General features: G+C 37.2%; 1 protein-coding gene across 1 annotated transcript in view; it reads right to left on the bottom strand.

Moving 5' to 3' along the window:
* tmx3 (thioredoxin-related transmembrane protein 3) overlaps positions 1–14,192 on the bottom strand; it is a 62,419-nt gene that overhangs the window by 27,190 nt on the left and 21,037 nt on the right. The window contains exon 10 of the mRNA XM_015375774.1: positions 7,028–7,126. Within this exon, the coding sequence (XP_015231260.1) occupies positions 7,028–7,126 (99 nt within the window). The remainder of the gene's footprint in view (positions 1–7,027; positions 7,127–14,192) is intronic.

Here is a 14,192-nt window from a genome sequence, read left to right as displayed (position 1 = left end):
GATAATAATACCTAATCAATATTTTCTGATAAAAATATACAGCACTTGCTGTTTTATCTCATCATTTGATTTTGATAGCTGGGGAAAATATGGTAATATATAGTGATACTGCAATATCGTGATAATATCGTATCGTGACCCAAGTATCGTGACATGTATCGAATCGCAACACTCGTGCCAATACTCACCTCTACTCCTGGATGCCTGCCTCATTTCCTATATATGTATATATATTGTCCCACAATGGGGAAATTAACTCTCTGCATTTAACCAGTGTTAAATGGTTAAATCCACTGCCATTGTTTAGCGCCTAGGGAGCATCACACCCCATATACCGTATATTATATATATATATATATATATATATATATATATATATATATATATATATATGTATGTATGTATGTATTAAAAAAAACTTTGAAAAGAAAGAAACAAAGAAAGAAAACAAAACAAGGTTGAAAATTTAAATCCCAATCTGCAAAGGGTATGAATAATTTTGAGCCTATTTTTATGCATGGAATACGAAGGACATTGGTAATGAACAACAGCTCTATTTGACATAGCCGTATCTGCGAATATGTCACTCAGAGAAGGGATTAGATTTATTACAAAGACCGGATCACACTCCCAACTAGACAGAGCTTCCTCCAGCCTTTTGATCTTCATGTCTCCAGACTTTATAAAATGCTGCTTTAATTGTACCACAGTAGTGGCAAGTCAAGATGTTTCTTCTATTGCTTTTTTCCTCCTTTCTTTTGAACAGTAAATCCTACTTAGATCTAAAATTCGGTTAAGTTTAAATCCTGCTTTAGAAATTGATAATCCACTCCTTTGGTGATTTATGTAAAATATGCCACTGCCAAAATCATATTCAGAGATTTATTATTACTTAGTAGTTTTTCAGTACTCTGTCAAGTTCCTCTGCGAGATATCTGGAGTTATTTTGACCCAGTGATAGAGAGCAAATGCTAACATAAAACCATCATTTTTTTCTTCTGGGATAATGTTTAAAACTGACAATCAATTGCAGCTCCTCCATCATTATAACTTGATCACTGTCTCAAATGGACCAAAAGTGTTTCGCATTCTTAAAGCCCCAGCTGGGATCATCTCTCACATCAAAGCTTCTGGATGAGAATTAAATCATGCCTCATGTTCTGATGCAGAGAGAATTTCTGAATAACTTAGAAATGCTCTAGTCCATCAAGTTAAAATATTGTCTGCTGTGATGTCATCTAATTTAATACATTTATCTGAGACTCATGGCGTTTCGCCTTCAATCTGCTGGAGCATTTTCAGGAACTACAGCCAGCTCACTCTTTAATCCACTGGTTTAGTAACTGTAATGTTTACCCAGCTGATGATTAACTGTTTAATACTCACATCCAAATTTTATATGCAGCTAGTGTGATATGTATGTGTAGGAAAACAAGAGCAAATAAAAAACTGATGTGTGCATACAGATTACTCTTTTCCAATCATCTTGTTTTGTTATTGTGGTTTTCTCCGCTTCTGAAGAATAAACTTCCAATATTCCAGAGCACGACAACATAAAGCAGGAAGTGCTTTTTAATATCGCCAAACACATTTTGCTTTCAATATGCAACCGATTCATCTCCCTGCCTGCCTCTCTGTCCTTTAAATCCTGGCACTTAAATAAACCTTAATTACAGTTTCAGGCGCTTTATTGATTTTTTGGGTCATGCAAGTATTTAGATGTGGGTACTGAGTTCTGTGTCAGTATGACTTATGATGTGTGGGAGGCGAGGGGGGGTTGGTTTCAAGCATAAAATGTCATCCCAGCAGCTCCACTGAGCTGCAGTCCATGAAATGTGATCCTCGGTTGAAAAGATTCCAGCAACAGGGCTCCTGCCAACTCCTTTTTTCGTTTAAACTTCCTTCAGATATTCGCTTGAATGAAAACCTCAAATTCTTAAACAGTCACACATTGTTTATCCAATTAAGGTGTTAAAGCAAAGGTTTAAAAGGCAGAAAGTCTGGCCAAGATGAAAAAGAAAGAAACTTCAAATGGCCTGAAGAATATCATATATATATTAATTTATTAAAAATAAATTTAAAAAATGTATAATTCATATATGTCTATGTATATATATATTCACACTATTATTTATTTGCCACAAAAACATATCTTGGATGTTATTCTTTGTTGTTTCATTCCCTATTGGTATTGAGCCTTTTATCACTGAAAGTCTGCTTTTTCTCTCTCAAAATGGTGACACCTTTGCAGCAAAAATGCAGTTGTGGGTTGAGTGGCAGAGTAAAGCATATATATAACTTGCCAAATCCTCTTTGTGAGAGCAAACCAAGTTATGATGGAGGTAATGAGATGCAGTTTAGGCAGAAACTCTCTGCTGCTGGAAATAAACAAGGAGTATTGGAAAGACTGGCGTTCTGATCTAAACCCCACTAAACGCTTGTGGGATTCACATCAGTGGCCACCTTACAGTGTGTGAAACCAAGCTGGTGACCAGCATAAGGATGAGGTGCCAGGAGCCAACACATTGCAGAGGCCTATGTTTATAAATAAATAAGGTGTTGCATTAATAAAGTTATATCTTTATATATAAAATTACTTAGGCCTAGAAATACCTTGGTCGTTAAATATAAGAGGCCTTTTTACCTCCCTATTAATCATAGTTTTCCTTCTGAACTTTAACGATTTAAGGTAAAACTCTAACGTTGTATTTCATCTCCCTAAAATCTAATAGTAATTGAAGCAGAAAATATCCCTTTTGTTAAGATAAAAGTAAAACTTCACTGATGTTGCAAGGCTAAATGACCAAAGGCTGGTAAAAAGAATGGAAAGATGCTGAGCAGGCTATAGAGACACAGTTACTCTAAGGAGTGGAAGAGAGTAAATGTCTGTAGCCAGGTTGGAGACGAAGCCACAACAAATAAATTAGACGTTCGATAATAAATCTAGCAGATAATACCCCCCATGCAGACGATATGTGGGAGAGTTGAAGCAGAGATTATAAAAGTCTAATATGTTCATGATTGAGTGCAATTTGTTCATTTTCATCATGTTATTTGGAAAGAGCATCGGTGCTCCTCCTCATTGATAGAGGAGAGTAACAACAATCCTGGATATATTTTTTATATACCGGTAGTTGCATAACTCACTAAGAGCTCTGTTGAACCACCGATCCCACCTGCTCTTAGCAGGAATGATTTAATGAGATTCTTAATAAAAAAGGGATAGATTCTATTAAATATAAGATCATCAGCGCCCCTCTAACTATGATTGGCTTATCTCTGAAATGGGAGGCAGCATCTGAGGTAGCAATAGAATCTGAAGCGGGTTTAGACTGCTTTGATCAGTAGAACTTTGAGAATTAATACAGCTATTGTCTTCATCTAACCCTTCAACTTGTGTGTTAGATCCAGTTCCAACCAGGTTATTTAAGCATTCCTTTTGATTTCCTCCTCCATTTTAGATGTGACCAATCTATATGTGTTACAGGGATATGTACCTCAGGCTTTTAAAGAAGCTGTAATTAAATCTTTAAGAAACTGTCTCTTGACCCAGATGACTTGGTCAATTATAGACCTATATCCAATCTTCTCTCTTATCTGTAATTTTTGATAAAGTAGTTGCCTAACAAGTGTGAAACAGCACTAATGAAAGTGTTGGTCAAAATGGTCCAAATCCCACAAGAAGTCAGCCATTTTGGATCAAAGCAGCCATCTTAACTCCTTTACTCGTGTCCTATCTAAGCAAACTTTCACAGCTTTGGATTTAAAGACTTTCAAATGACTTGGGATAAACTTCAGGCATTGGGGTCAAAAGTTCTTAAACCATTTTTACTGCATCAAAGCATGCAGGCACTGCCAAGCACCAAGCAGGGAGTTATAATCTCTAAACACAAAGTCAGAGCTGTACCATAGTCCCTGTGTGTCATCTTAGACCGGCTTGCAACACGTACACATGCTCGTTTGATGGAATCACTTAAACCCCTTCTCATGTTTTACTGATGTGGATTCTCTCCTTAACTTTGTCACTTATGAGAGTTTTAATTTGTGTCTGATGACAGAGAACAAGGTAAGATGAATCCCTCTCAGAAAAATGACTTCCCACTGAATCTTATGGGTGTGGCAGAGTGGTGAATGGGCACGTCCCTCCAGTTGCACACATTTGCTTTTAAATGGAATATGCTTGAAATATTTTACTTCAAACAGGAAATGAGAGATCCTTGGAACGATATGAAAAGCTCTGTTGGATTAAAGTGTACTAAACAGTCAAATCTCTCTGACTCATTGTGCTCTAACTTTTTGTGCCTTTTGATGCACCAAAGACCTATTTGGCATGGTAATTTCAAGAGATAAGTGTAGCCCAGCCCACTAAGAACAGGACGTGACCATAACTTCTGTCGGAAACTATAGATGTGGGTCAAACTTTTAAGTCTTTTAAATGAAGTTGAATTCAGCCTGACCAAATGTCTGGGTTTATCCTACTCATGGTGCCACGCAATGGCAAACCACAGAACATTTCTACTGGCTATGTGTAGACCTGGAGTCTTCCAGGGCTGCTGTAGGTCAAGCCAACGTCTCATGTGGCTTTACTTTGTATCGCTTCTTTAAAATTGAGTCATCCAACCCAATAAAGAGCACCGCACAACAGTAAACAGCAAATGGAGCTGTCAACATTGATTAAAGAGTTCAAGATCCAAATCTTAGCAGCATTTTCTTCAACCACAATTAGATTTTGCAGGTAAGCAATTTACTTAAGCTCATAGCAAGCTTGAAAGCTTAGCGCTGTGGAGAAATCTATATCCTAACAAAGTTTTTTTCTTTAGTCAACAGTTTCTTTGACCACTGTAGCTGCATGACAAACCTTAAAGATCCCAAATACCATTGTCCTAGTGACAACTGGAAGCCCTACTTGTTTTGAAGATACATTTTTAAAGTTGTGTTCAGCTATAAAACAACTTTGTGCTATTTCAGTGCACAATATGGTAAGAATCATGAGGCCTGTGATGGATATTTTTGATATTTAAACATATAGAATTAAAGAGAAAGAATACAAACATTTGAATTATTGTTTAATGAAGGTAAAACATAAAGATATAAATAATGACTAAATAAGTTTACAGATTATTGTTCCTTTTATTATTATAGCTGGACACCAGCGGGAATATTTTCCTGGAACCTTCTTAACTTTGTAAAGTTAAATGTATAGAAAAGCTGGCAGATCAAACTGCACAGCTTGCTGGAATGCAGCCACAGTATCCGGTAACATCAGCTGCTGTAATGTTGTCAGTGAAAAGCCTATAAAGGAAAAAAAACTGTATCTAATATTAGAGAAGTACCAATTTCCTGCGCTGAGCATCAGTTTACTGCTGTTTAAGAGGCAGTTTGCATTTCGCTCTTAAGCTTAAATTACCTTTACAAGGTTTTTAAACAAGAATAACAAATCCTGCTATTTCTGGAGGGCAAAGAGATTCTTTCACTCTGAGAGCAGAAATAGCCGCAAAAGTACAACCGAAGCTGACCATGCTCCTGAGAGCAGCAGCTCTAAGATGTTTGACCTTTAATTTTAAAGTTGCCCTGTAGCAAACTACGAGTTTGAGGGCGGGGCTGCTAAACATTAGGCCGTTCTTTACATAATAACACTTTGCTGAGACGCTTCGAATGATTTATGCTTGTGATTTAATATGCAGTTTAAAAATGCTTACTAGCATATTTGGTTGTAAAAAGGATCTATATGCATGGAAAAGGCAATAAAAAACCCACAGCTATGGCTCAAAATATAAAGCAGAAAAGAAATAAAAATGGAAAAAAGTAGATGTCCATTTCCTCTGGCAATAATGTTTTACTAAAATATAATAAATGTGCAGTGCCAGGCTGAAGTTTTACATTTTTATGAGCACAGATGTGATTAATTTAGAGTTTAAATTATTTATTTTCAAGTTAGAACAATTAAACCACAAACTTTTATGACTCATAAGCATTGTCAACAAGCTTACTGCATAACTGTGGGTTAGATGTTTGAATAAATATCGGTCGCAGGGCAACACAGAGAGAGACGCAAAGACATACTTGCACAGCACAGGGTTGCATTTGTGTGCATTCAACCATGAACACACACACACGTTTTTGGACTGTGGGAGGAAGCCGGAGTACCCAGAGAGAACCAACACATGCTCAGGGAGAACATGCAAACTCCATACAGAGACTATGAAGCAGCAAAATAAAGCCCCATCTCCAGGCTTTGAAAGTTTTATTCTAAGGTTTTCAAACCAAAGAACCCTGCAGTATTTACTAGGCACGGTGGTGGCAGTATCATGTTGTCTGGACGTTTCAATCCCAATTATTGACAAACTCCATAAATAGGGGGATATAAAATGCAGAATTAGGACAAGCAGGATGTTCTAACAAGACGATGATCCCAAACACACGTCAGATCTGGTTGAGTAATGGATAAAGGTGACCAAAGCTAAGCTTCTGAAGAGCTAACCCTAAAACCCCAAACTCTACCTTGCTGAAAACTTATATTTAAAATTCAGCAACTACCTTGAAAAAAAAATGTATTTCAATCAATCTCTATCGGTTCCACCAAGAATTGTGGCCAGAAAAAAAAACGAAATTATTTTTATCTATATATATATATATATACACGAGTATGAAAGTATCTATTTACAACAAATGACTAAAACATGTATCCACTTATAGTTTTAAGAAGAAAACTGATTCTATAAGCGAGACAATGCAAATCAAATGGACCATTAAAAGTAAATGCATAAGAGATTCAGGCCCATTAGTGGATGTTAACATGTGATCTGGACATCTTAAATTTACTTATTTTAGTGTCACAATTTGCAACACTGAAAATAAAAATGTGGGGTTAGGCTGGAAATCTCTCTCTTAATGCTTTATGTTTATGTCAGGAAGATGTTTTTTGTTTCAAAATAATGTTCTTTAAAAACACACACACACACAAACAAAAAGACAAAGCAAAACACGAGAAATCAAACATATTGTGTATCAAATTGGAATACGCCACCTGTGTCTCCAAGCTCATACAACGTGAAGCCATCAATCTGAAGGTATCCTTGAAAGCGCTCCCTGTTCACCCATGATGACAGGCTGCCGTCCTCATACTCTACAAAAAACACACAGAGCAAATCTTTGAGATAAGAGGGGACAGAGCAGCTTATTGAGATTCAGCACACAACCTGTCAATATCAAAAGCAAAGCATAGCGGCGTATCGACGGCTGGACTGTCAGAAGATCTCTGTGTTTACCACATGTAAGCTCTTCAGGGGGTAAAGAGCGAGACGCGGTCTGAGCGTGCACAGACATGGGGCACCTAAACAAAGATCAGAGGATTCCGAAAGTGGTCTGGGTCACAAACAGCCTGATGGACAGATAGATGATCAATGTACAGATAAAAAAAAAACTACTAAACTAAATAACAGGGGGGAGAATATCCATCCAGGCTGGACTGTCAACAATTATCCAGAGTAAACAAAACATGTTTTATTTCTTAAATAAATGGTTGTCAGAAGTATTAAATTATCCAGTCACAATATTTTTATTTTTCCTCGCACCAGTTGTTTGTCGATCATAAAAACCAGGCAAGGAAAAACTATAACATGCCATTATTTTATGCATTGGGTACCATGCCAAAGTAAAGATGATGCCAACAAACATAAAATCTATTTTGTTTATGATCGACCAACACAAAGCTGTGCATCAGCAACAGGGAAGAAAACAACTCATAGTTTATTGGTGCATTCAGCTCCATTACGGTATATTCATTGGTACCCCTAAATAAAATCCAGTCGGTAGATTTAGATATAACTGAGTTTGCTAGAAAGTCCACTATATAGTCCCAGCTCTATATAGTGACTGAGGGATTTAGTGGTTAGGGCGGACGTTCGAACACAGAAAGCTTGTATAAGCTATAAGAACAGCAACTTTTAAACAGAGCATGCATGAGGAGAAATGGGCTCCTGCATGGTCTTGCACGTGTTTAATAGGTGTTCCCTCTCAGGAGCCAGTACAGGGCTGTGCATGTGCTTTTTTCTTTTAAGTGGAGAGGGCGGATCTTTTAAAAAAATCTGCAAAAATTCTCCACTATACCCTTAAGCTCAGCATGAATCCAGCAGCGGCAGAGTAAGATTCAAATAATATGCCAAGCATTGATCATCTTCTATTAATGTGAAAACTTAAGACAACTTTAATTGTCATTTTGTATACAGTGTATACAAAACGACATTTCGTTTTGTCCAGCTTTCATAACATTTCCATTCCTTAAAGTGCAGCAGTGATCAAATGTAAACAGTGTGGGAGAAAAATAGATGATGCAAAAAAAACGCATTAATATGGAAGTTCAGAACATTAAATATGTATGGTGCAAATATGCAGTATTTTGGATTGGTGTTATCAGTGTGTTGCAGAGTCAATGACATGATTTAGAATTTTCTGAACAGTTCAGCTGTCTGATGGTGTTGGGGAAGAAGCTGCTTCGAGAAATCTGCTGGACATGCATCAAAAACCTGAGAGTAGAAAGAGCTACTCTACCTACAGGGGGGCTAATGGTGGCTTTGGAGGAGCTGCAGTTTAATTTGCCATAAATAATATTGAGATACAATTATCTATGAAATACTTTTCGGTTTGCAAAACTTGCACAGATATTATGAAGAGGGTTGTAATTCAACATATGGTGGTGGTTAAAAAGAAACAAAAAAAATCTAAAACATTTATTGTTCTAGTTCTATGAACCCAAAACGGAAGCTGTTCAAAGGCATGCTGCACATCATTCATGGAGGAACACCAACCTAGATCATAAACCCAGGCGGACAAAAAATAGCAACAATATTATGATGGGATGGATATCAGAAAGCACAGGGAAGATGTTGGAAGGTGAGGATAAAATGGATGGAGCTAAACACAGAAAAAATCCTTTTAAACAGTAGTGGAAGGTGAACCTTTTAAGAGGTAACCTTAAACATTCAACCAGCATTTGTGTTTTAGAACGGTGCAATCAGAGTCCAGACCTTAATCCAATTGAATAATCTTTAGCTAAACGTAAACATCAGTGTTCACAGATTATCTCCATCCAATCCTACTGCACTTAAAATAAATAAATAAATAAGGACTAAAACTCTTTGGGACTGATATTCAAAGATTCGAAAATGGGACACTAAATTGCCCCTGCTATTTTTATTTATTTGTTTTTTGTTTTTGTTTTTTGCACTTGCAACAAGTAGACATGTTGCAACTAGTCTACAAAACTGCTGTGCAAATTTAAAGAAGTGCAAAACGGTTTTGCTCCCTCATTAAAATGAGAGGCTTGTGTTTGATACTGGCAACATGAGAGCGTCCAGAAACGATAAGGATCTAAGCCCTGTAATGGTAAAAACAATGATCAGACAAAGGTTAAAAAAAAAACTAATTGATTAAAAACCTCAAGTTAAAATATATATTTTTTTAAACTTAGAACATGAAAAAGTTATTTGTCTTCTAACTGACGCCCAATCCTAACACCTCCCCAACATAGAAGGTGTTTCTCATACGAGTTGCTGTGCGTGGGTCCCACGATACTACAAAGGCTAACCTTCTAGCTACACCCTGCAGCAAAAGATTACTCTGCAAATATTTTTTTAACCAATTCTTTTTTCCACAACGCAAGTACATTATTTTATTATGTTCTATTAAAAAATGTCAATAACACACAGTTATTTGCGGTCGTGACCTGAAAAAAATGTCAGAATGTGAAAATATTTCAAGTGATAGATGAATAGAACGCATTTACAAGGTACTTGAAGTTATCCATGCTGTGTGACATGAAAGAAAAATCAGTTAAACCGGAGCATTTTTCTGGACAAACATCTGGAGGCAGTATGGGGTTACACAACAGGCTCAGTGAGGCTTCATAGAAGCTAAAAAAGCTGAGAAAAGCTACAGGATGCTCATAATTACTGTGACACCGAGCTATTATGACATGTTAATAAGTTTTCCTGACCTTCATGCTACCATTTAAGTAATTACATGAGCAGTGATGACTTTTAACGTGATTCATGTGCCGCAGGGCTTCCAAGGAGCCGGGAGCACAATAGAGAACATGACAACTTTAAACCCTGAAACATGCTTTTAAACCTGCAAGGTCGTGGCTTACAGTTGCATTAAAATGCATTTTTTTCAGAGCTTTGCTGCTGTGCAAAGGCAACATAGCCTTGCTGTAAAAGCCTGCTGAGTCAGTCGATCTGGTAGAGATTTCAAAGACTGCTTCCCCCAGATGTTTTCTGCTTTATAGACAGCGAGGAGCTGCCCAACTTCTCCCAGAAGCAATAGAGAGAGGGTGAACTCAGAAGAAAAGGGAGCATTTTTTTAAGTTTGTATCGTCTGATGAAGCTCTTGTACACCGACTCAACTTGCTTCACCTTGAATCAAATTAGAGCCGCTCTCTTCTCGGGGCGCGAGACTCAGAAAATTTCATGCTGCCCTGCAGGAGCCCGTCAGCCAACAGTTCACACAGTGGGGAGACAACACGGTGCGATGAGGGGCAGGAAGGGGAATAAAAACAGACAGTGGGTGGAGAGAGGCGATGATGTGGAGTCAGTTTGGAGCCAAGGTGGGAGGGAGCTCCGACACTTTTCAAGGATGAAGGTTAATGGCAGAACAGACCTGGAAGCCTATGCAAATAAGACAGAAACTGAATGACAGCAGGGGAGGGCAGAGGAGGGACGGGAGCTTCATCAAAGAGAACTTCAACAGAAAGAGAAGACTGATGAGGTTCAAATGATGATTTACTTTTAAAAAAGGATCCTGTGATAAACATCCACACGTTAAAAAAAAAACCTAACAATGAGAGCATGAAATTAGATCTGATGCCAAAGAAACAAACATCTGACATTTCTTATACAAAAACAAAGTTAAAATGAGAATTCTTTAAGGTAAAGCCCTCTTTAAAGAAGGAGTTAAGGGAAGCTACTTTGTTTTTACCAAAAATTTGGTTTTTAACAGGTTAGACCCAAACAAGACAAAACAGATAAAGCAGAAGAAATGGAGGTAACTTCAACACCATCTTAATAGAAAGTAGGTTGTTAAGTTTAACAAGTTAAATTATTCCCTATTTCTACAGTGATGCAAACCTGTAGGTTGCCGTGTAGTAAAAAGTATTTATACTGGGATGAGGTGAGTTCTAAGGCGTCTAAACCTGATACGTTATTATTAATGTAAGCACAGGCCCATGAAACAATGCAATAAAAACGAAACCCAGCCATAAAATACAACAGCTATAGTTAAATTAATAGAGTAGCAGCAGTTAAAAAACAAAAAAAACAATAAAAGCAAAAACAAAATAAAATAAAACCAGCTTGATACTTTGGCTCAACTAGAATTAAAAGCTAACTTTACCAGATTAATCTTTCAAAGAGTTTTAAGCATGAGTCAAGGTTTCAACGGTCCTTACGGTTAGTGGGAGATCATTTCCCAGTGTAGGGGAAACAGCAGAAAACCGTTCGCTCAAAGGCGAGTCCTGGGGACATCTGAAGGCAGCAGGTTAGCTGACATGTGAGCTCTGCTAGGGACATGCTTGTATAAAATCACAGATTAGTGAGCTAAGAATCCAAACTGCTATATAACAAAAGCAGAGCTGTATGTTTTGTCATTCTCAGTGTACTGAGAAGCTTATTTCTCTCAGATGCCTTCCAAAAAAATGAAAGAAAGCTTAATATCCCATTCAGATCTGGCAGAAAAAGAATTTACCAGGACTGATAGAGAATGTAGAGGGTGATATATGTTAGGACCAGTAAGTTGGATTAAAGGTTTTACTCATGCCAGCTGTCGTTAATACTGAATTTAGAGGAGAAAACAAGGATTTTATTTCTTTTAACAGTAAAAGTAGAGCAATGGGAAATTATAGCAATGTTTGTTATAAGGACTGACTCCTTCTCATTTTTAGCAACATAAACTAAAGCAAAGGTAAAATGTCACCAGTGTTTACCTCTATTTCAGCATGTTGGTCTTGTTCTCATCATCAGACAGGAAAACACTGCCTGTTTATGGCTTATCCAAACAACGTTACCGTGTTATCACTTATTCTAGAGCTTTTATGGCTAGCTATTGAGCCTCTACTTTAAATGAACATAATCAGCACATGCAAACGAGCTCTGTTTGACAGCAGGCACATTTATGAACATTTCCCTAAAAGGTGCAATATGATCGTACCATTTACCGCTTATGCAGATTAAAGGAAAGCCTCACATGCAACAAGGACTGAAAACAGGGTTTATACAGGAATGAGTAACTCTTATTTAATGCTTTTTAATGCACTTAGAAATAATTTTAATGACATGAACAAGTACTCATGATGCTCATATATACACGGCAAAATCTTTTGTCATATATACCGTTGACAGGCTGCAGCCATGTCCTGAATTCCTCGTTTTCCAGACAGGTTTGTGGAAATTTCCCATTCTTTAGCTTTTTTTCTCCGCCTCGAGCTTCTTTCCCGAACATACAGCTTTACGATCAACTGGAAGCAGTTCCATGCAAATATATCGCAATATATCTGACGAAATTGTTTTTATAAACTTTCGAATAAGGCACTTTAAATGCCACGATAACCACATTTAATGAGTTTTAATGCCACTTAATTAATTAATTAATTTAAAAAATAATAATTTAATGACTTTTAATGATTTTTAATGACCTGCAAAAACCCTGGAAAAACATAATTCATAAATCGTCTCCATGTGGAATTTAAAGACTTTTGCAAACTAAAATTTCAAAAGCAAAGCTTGAGGAACACGGATTATTCCTGCTCCAATCCCTGTTTTTTTTTTTTTTTTTTTTTTATAATCTCTCTCACAATCTGTGCAGAGGGTCCTCCTACAGACCCCCAGCTCAAGTATTGATTAATGCTAGAGTGCAAGAAAATTCCCCCAGTATAAACAAGCAAGGCAGCATTTGCTGCTCTATTAAGCATAAGGACGATCTCTGTCTTACATCATTCGTTTTCGCAACTCCTGAGCTCCTTCCATACAGTAAGTGAACTATTTAGTAAAATGTTTGATTGATTGTCTATGTCAAAGTCTGCATACGTATAAAATGTGTCTGATTTCATGCAAACCTCAATGGGGATGTACCTGGCTGGATTACCTTCCAATTCAGAGATTTTACTTTGTATGTTTGCCGTAGCGGATGTGCGTCACTTTGCCAACATCTCTCTCTTCCTGTCTGATTCCTGACTAACTGCTCTGTAGTGAAATATGCAGACAAAGCTGCAGAGAAGCGCAAGAGGTCTGCTTGGCAACGCTCACATAAATGTATTCCAAACATTATGGACCTCAGACAGATGTTTTGGGCTCATAGTCATTTCAGGGTATGATGAAATTGTTAAATATTTCTACTGCTGGAAAGCTTTACATAGATAACTTTTATTATCATTTTGTATACACAGAGTGTATACAAAATGATATGCATATGGAAGATGGAAAATTAAAGGCGAATTTAAGGAAACAGTCTGGAGGGAGATGCAAGAAAATAAAAAAAGGGCTGTAAAGTTTAACAGGTTAAATTATTCCCTATTTCTACAATGATGCAAACCTGCAAAGTCCTGAAAACATAAGTCAAATCTTCAGTTTAGAGGCTCTGGGAATATACATGACATATTAGTTAAAGAAACAGTGAGAAAAGCAGCTTAGACCCTTTAAGGGTGTTTTTTTTCTTTCGCCCAACAAAAATACCATGCCGGACAGTGTCTTCATCCGCAGACAATTAATGATCCACACTAGAGAGAGCCTGAAGCCCAGCAAAAGCTTAGAACTGCACAGCAGCACGACACTGAGGAGTTTAGTTGTTAAATATGCATGAGGCTTTGTGCTGGCCGATATTTTAATGGCGTTCTTCAAAAGCGGGACGCTGCTGTTTGGGGAAGTATGCTGCAACAGCAATCAAAGCTAAAAAACAACGCTGTGTCAAATATCATGTTGCTTAAAGTGAGGGCTGGTTTTTGGACAGTGTGCCTCTGCTCAGTGGGAGCGCTTCTTTCAAACGAGACAGACCTGCACGGTAAAAAGCAACAAGGGTGCAGCAGTGAATTACTAATAAGCGCTGTGCATCTGAACCAAGTCCAAACTAGAAGAAAACACATATATATATATATATATATATATATATATATATATATATATATATATATATATATATATATATAT

Source organism: Cyprinodon variegatus, unplaced genomic scaffold (assembly GCF_000732505.1).
Source record: "Cyprinodon variegatus isolate N-32 unplaced genomic scaffold, C_variegatus-1.0 Scaffold125, whole genome shotgun sequence".
NCBI classification, from domain to species: Eukaryota; Metazoa; Chordata; class Actinopteri; order Cyprinodontiformes; family Cyprinodontidae; genus Cyprinodon; species Cyprinodon variegatus.
The sequence above is the reverse complement of the archived record's forward strand: the minus strand, read 5'-3'. Positions and strand labels throughout refer to the sequence as shown.